Source organism: Lactuca sativa, chromosome 4 (genome assembly GCF_002870075.4).
Source record: "Lactuca sativa cultivar Salinas chromosome 4, Lsat_Salinas_v11, whole genome shotgun sequence".
Lineage (NCBI taxonomy): Eukaryota > Viridiplantae > Streptophyta > Magnoliopsida > Asterales > Asteraceae > Lactuca > Lactuca sativa.
Window position 1 is genome coordinate 175,773,601 of NC_056626.2, and position 6,525 is coordinate 175,780,125.

General features: G+C 37.1%; 1 protein-coding gene across 1 annotated transcript; it reads left to right on the forward strand.

Moving 5' to 3' along the window:
- Positions 1-379: 379 nt before the first annotated feature.
- LOC111877086 (clavaminate synthase-like protein At3g21360) lies at positions 380-1,698 on the forward strand. Its single transcript, XM_023873625.3, has 2 exons — positions 380-760; positions 998-1,698. The coding sequence occupies exons 1-2, from the start codon at positions 380-382 to the stop codon at positions 1,616-1,618; spliced, it is 1,002 nt and encodes a 333-aa protein (XP_023729393.1). The 3' UTR covers positions 1,619-1,698.
- Positions 1,699-6,525: the final 4,827 nt, after the last annotated feature.

Consider the following 6,525-nt stretch of genomic DNA (forward strand, 5'->3'; position numbering starts at 1 on the left):
AGCGGATCAGTGATGATCCATACCCGACCATTTTAATAAAAGGGTTAGCGGGTACGGGTCATTAACGGGTAAACGGATCAAAAACTATGCTCCAAACCCGAATAATTGTTAAGAGTTTGGATCGATCAGGCTAAAACTCACTCCATTGCCGGGCCTAGCCTTGTCAACATAATAAAATGGGATACTATTAAATCAATTGCCGGGCCTAGCCTTGTCAACATAATAAAATGGGATACTATTAAATCAATTAACAAAAGTATACATTTAACAATTTTTTTTAAATTCCAAAATTACCCTCCTCCATAGGTACCAACCTCATAAATTCATTACTATATATATTATATCAAAGTTTCCTGTTTCTCTAAGTACAACCAAAATTATGGCCACCGGAAGATTCTTTATAGAAGTCGGGTTACCTAAGCAAAAGTCTCACGGAGATGGGGTTCTCTTCCCGATGGTGTTAACCCCACTCTCTAAGACTAAGCTGAATGTCGAGAAAAAACTTTGCGATTTTCTGTTGGCAATCAAAGCTGAAAAACCATTACTGGAGTCTCTTGTCAAGAAAAGAGGCGTTATTCTCTTCCGAGGCTTCCCTGTTATCACGCTTTCTGACTTCAATGACGTCGTCGAAGCCTTTGACTTCCCTCCAAAGCTCTACATAGGTGGGCGGGGCTTACGCTCCAATGTCATCGGCAGGATTATGACTGTGGATTCAAGACCTCCAGAGATAAAAATACCTTTCCATCACGAGATGTCTTATGTAAATTCCTTAATTTATTCTCTACATATCTCTATCGAACTGATTTCACAATCTTTTCTGATAAGTTTAATTGTTAGATTATGAGTATCGGTCCATTATATGATTCTATCATGGTGGATCCACAAGCTAGCTATTTTGGGTTCGTAATTAAAACCATATAGTATTAGAGATATACTATTATAGTACTTTTAAGGTAATATAGTTTTTTTGATTTGATGTATATGTATCTGCCAACAGCTTTCAGACTTCCCATCCAAATTATTTTTCTTTTGTGAAGAAGAACCAGGAAGCGGGGGAGAAACTCCAATTGTTTTGAGTCATATCGTATATGAAAAGATGAAAGAAAAGCACCCGGAGTTTGTTGCTAAACTGGAGGAGCATGGATTAACGTATACAAAACTAATGAGCGATGAGGATCATCCATCATTATATGCTGGTAGAGGTTGGAAGTCGACATACATGACCAATGACAAGAATGCCGCAGAGGAAAGAGCGGAAAAGCAAGGCACAAAGCTAGAATGGATAGGGAATACTGCAAAATCTATTACAGGTCCGATGCCAGCAATAAGATTCGATAAGGAAAACCAACGTAAAACTTGGTTCAATAGTATGGTAGTTGGTTACAATGACCCTAGAGATCCTCAACACTGTGATGTGAATATATCTACTAAGCTAGCAAATGGTGAACCTTTATCGGATTCTGTCATGCAAGATTGTTTGAGAATCATGGAAGAAGAGTGTGTTGCGATACCTTGGAAGAAAGGTGATGTTATGCTTGTTAATAATTTAATGGTTCTTCACAGCCGACGACCACTAGTAACGCCGCCTCGTCAAATTCTCGTATCACTTTGCAAGTAAGGGATAAAAGGAATAATTTGACTTTTTTTATTAATAAAAAGGTGTACAAAAGCAAGTATGCTTTGCACCTAGAAGGCATGTTTTGCACCTATGTTTAAAATTATCTCCTAAATCATAATGTTTCTAGTTTTGTATCTTTACAAGATTACTGTCTTGTTAGTAAGGATATATCTTACCATGGATGTCAATAATGGTCTCAAAAAACTGAACATAAATAGGGTTGTAAACAAAATGAATCATGTTTGATGTATTAAGATAAACCAAACAACCAAACAAACACAAATAAGTAAATTGATGAATTTCTTTGTCACGACGGTTTACCAAATTACATTATTTATTATTTGTGTTCATTTGTTTATGTTCTTTAAAATTTCAAACAGACAAAAATAATATATATATATATATATATATATATATATATATATATATATATATATATATATATATATATATATATATAGAGAGAGAGAGAGAGAGAGAGAGAAAGAAAGAGAGGCAGGGAGAGAACAAAAGATTTGTTAGAACTTATGAATTCATAATCAACTTATCATTTTTCAACATCAAAAACATTAATCTTCTTCAAATGGTGCATCAAAGTCATATCTAGGCTCAAAAATTTTTTTTGACTATTATTTAATTATTTTTTTACTTTTTTTTTTATGACTGATGAGCAAAATCAGCAGTTGTATAGGCTACTTATAAGCATAATCAACCGTTATCAGCAGTTCATATGGTTGTTGATTGTCCATATCCACAGTCCATATAACTGTTGATTGTGTTCATCAGCAGTCCGTACAATTGTTGATTTACACACATACAAATTTCAAAAAAAAATAAAAAATAAATTGTCGAATCTTTGTTTTAAGCCTATATATGACTTAGATGCACCATTTTGAGAAGATCGGTGTTATTGGTGTTGAAAAATAATGAGTTGATTATAAATTCACAAGTTCATACGTTTTTTTAGTTCTCACAATAATTGAGCCCTATATATATATATATATATATATATATATATATATATATATATATATATATATATATATATATATATATATATATATATATATATATATATACCGATAATTTTATTCTAGAATTTCATTCTCGTATTGGTTAGCTCTTTTGCAATATGAACTTTGTTTTGTTTTTAGTGAACTTCAAAATAGGGAAATCTTTGGAAAAGTCCTAATATTTCACCTTAATTTACGAAAAAGTCTCAAACTAAATTTGTTTACGAAAAAGTCCAAAGCCCGCAACTCTATTGATCAGACGAACGCGCGGCGCTCATGAGCGGAACGCATGTCGTTCGTCGCCGAATCTCTGACAGGGACTCAGGCCGGAACGCGCTGCGTTCTGAGAGATTACGCACGGCGTTCCCGGCGAAACTCCAATTCTTATTTTAATGACTTAATCCATTAAGTTCTTTCACCCAATACTCAGATCTGGTCCAAGAAGGCATTTCTTAACATAAAGTTCCCAACTTTATGCCTTGGCATGGCTAAATGTTCTAAAACCCAAACCCAATCTTTTAACACAAAAACCCAAACTTCATAATCCATTGCATGGATAGAAGGAATGGACCAAGATCACATTTTTATGACTTAGAACACTCAAATACCCCAGAAAAGACAACTTAAATGGTCTAGAGTAGCCCATACTCATAAAGACCAAAGCTTTGGGACAAAAAGCACATAAAACCTACAACTAGCTAGATCAAACACATGATTCACCAAGATGGAAACTTGATACCTCTAGAAATTTGCAAAATTAATGAAGGTTCTGGATCTAGAAGTTTTACCCCATCCATAGCTTGATCACCAAGTTTCTTCTTCTTCAAGGGCCAAACATAAGGAGTAATAACCCAACTAGATCCATATGAGAAAGCCACCAAGATTCAAACTTTATACTTTCTAGAGGTAGATCCATATGATTAGGGCTTACATCCATAATCTCCAAGCCAAGCAATGCTTCCTCAAGAAACTCCTTCTTCCACAATAAGCACCAAAACCCTCTTATTCACCAAAAAGTTCAAGAACCACTCAAATGGAGGCTAATGTTTCGTTCTTAGGGTTGGAGGGGATGGAGGCTGAAGAATGGAAGATGTTTGGGGATATAATGAAGCTTATAAAGGGGCCAAACCCTAAAAACGAGTCTTTGAAACAGCTCAGCGAATGCCCTGTGTTCACATCTTGGCCCGCGTCACTTTTCCCTTGAACGCCATGCGTTCCCATCTGGTATGCCCCGCGTACCCGGTTCGGCCCAAAACCCTCGTAACTTCAAATGGTAATAACTTTCGTTATAACTCCGTTTTTTTACGTTCTTTATATCCACGAAAAGGTAACGAGAAGCCTCTACACTTCTATCAACCTTATTTTTCCTGAAATCCACTCGACTTGATTCCAAAATTCAATAAAGGCCCGAACCAACACTTTACCGATACCCTAGGGGTCTAAAGCACAACTCAAATCCTTTTATCACACAACCCACCATATCCATATCCAAGAAGGGCCTAAACCCTTCTACTTCAAGACCTCAAAACCCTCTCATACTCAGATTACGGCCCACGAGCCTTGAATCTCAAAACGATCTGAAATAGGATGTTACAAATTCCTTTTTAATTAGTATTTTCGGAACTTTATTTAACTAAAAAAAATAAATATAAAATAATAAATAAAAAATTACCATTTTTTTTAAATACGTAAAGTATTCTAATATAATATTACACTGTATATATTGTAATATGATTTTTAGCATGTTTAGAATATTCTACTACATTTGCCAGATATGTAGAATATTCTAAATATTCTACTAAAATATGTAAAAAATGTATTTTTTTTGTATATATTTTTTATTTTTTATTTTTGGTATTTTTTTTATTTTTTTTTGGCAAATATATATTCCGAAAATAATATTGGAAAAAAAATTTCAATTATTTTGCATTTTAAAAATGTTTTATTTTAATCTAATAAATAAGTGGCTAGAATTGCGTCTCACGGTCTCACAAAATTAGGCCGTCTCACATGAATCAAACCCTATATATATGGTTGCCGTCTCACATGAATCAAACCCATTGTAAATTTGTAATGCTTTTAATACTATGGTTGGTGATGAGATGAATAACTCTTTGATCGTTTAGATCTTAAACAGGTTAATCACAATAATGCAAACAGAAATATCAAACAAGAGAATGAATCAAAATATGTTGAATGATTCAATAGATTCACGCCTCAGCAGAGCTCGATAAAGAACTTCCGCTGTAGAGGTTGTTTAGGGTTACAATCGATAAAAGATATCCGCTGTGAATAATCGACTCTAAAATCTTACATACAAAGACGCATGCAAGCATCTATAAATACTAAACCCTACTAAATAAATCACGGATGGACAGGCCCAATCCGGATACAAAAGTGGACTATGAACCGAGCCCAAGACGCAACACCTAATGGACCCTACAATCTCCCCCTTTGCGTCAATTGGAGCGAGACTCTACTTAGGCTTGCTGGGTCCAATTGCAGGAACTTTCTTCGTGGTATCGAACAAACGAGGAATGATGGCAAGAATGGTTTGTCTAAAACGAATATACCACTGGATCATATCATCAAAATACTTCTTGTCATCTTCAGAATTCTGCTTGCAACGATTAATGATCCCCAGAACATGTTCCAAGCACGAAGTGGTATATAGATGCTTGTCAGCCAAGGCGAACAGGCATTTTTGGCCTTCATTCCTGGTGAACATGACTGAGTTCCGCTGTGGATCGATCCTCCCCATCTGCATTTTATTCAAATCGCTTGCAGAACCAACTGGGGAGATGGTGGGCTTCTTCTTGAAGACACTTGCAATCTCCTGATCCATCTTGGCAACCTCCATGATGTAGCAAACCAACATCCTTTTGAAGTGATCTATGATCGGCCCATTTTCAGCTTCATTGGTGAGGAGGATGTTATGCAGGATGACCCAATCATGTGGATTCATGTTAGGAAGATCAGCGAGTGAAATGGCATGTTCGGTTTTAGCTGACCCCCTCAACACTTTGAACCTGACATTAGTGAAGTTACCCTCCCGAAAGGGTTTGAGGACCCCGAACGTTGATGATCTTTTGCGTACTCCACGTCTGATACTGAGGCTAAGCAGACCTCAGATAGAATTCAACAAGCTCCCTATCGACTTTCGGGTGAGGATGAGGGACATCAGCAACGTGGGAAAATGCATGAAAAATGAAGGCCTTTCGGGTCAAGGGCATGTCGAACTGAGAGTCGACATAATTAACCTTGTCCAAGGAAATCACCGGTTCAAGCCAGAGGATGCTGGGGGTATCGATAGCTTCTTTGATAAGCTTCTCGAGAGTCCATGGAGGGAATAGGGTTTTTCGACTTTCAAGGAGATCATGAGCCTCCTTCATCTTCCTTTCGTTCGCTTCTGCCTCTCTAGCGATCCGAGCACTCATGTCAGAATCTTTATCCCTGGCATGTTTCTTCAAGAGATCAGCAATGGTCTCTTTGTCATCATCACCATCACTGTCACCAAGAACCTTTGTCCCTTTATCCTGAGCACCCGAACCTGAAGCCTGACCAATTGTTGGAGGTTCGGTTGCTTTAGTTGAAGCTGATGTAGAAATAGGAGGCAGTTGAGATTGATTTTTGCCCTTTGAAACCTCTTCTCCCCCTTGTTTTGGATGGGCCACGAACTCAGGAAGCCCCTCAATTTTGCTAAGCAGGGAAAGGGCAGGAGCAAGCTTCTCAGCGAGAGTTTGCCTCACTGAGTAGTTGAGGATTGGGTCGTGTGCTTCAATAATGTTGGAGAGGACGCCGTGGACATCCGAAACACAACTTGAAATGACCGCTCGCTTAGATCGAAGAGAAGCAACCTCCTTTTCTGATTGGGAAAGCTGAAGACTCTTGACC

Bases quoted from the DNA above. Each gene is read 5' to 3' on its own strand.
- LOC111877086 (XM_023873625.3), top strand. From the start codon at position 380: ATGGCCACCGGAAGATTCTTTATAGAAGTCGGGTTACCTAAGCAAAAG. The intron at 761-997 runs GTAAATTCCTTA...ATCTGCCAACAG, and splicing joins TCCATCACGAGATGTCTTAT to CTTTCAGACTTCCCATCCAA.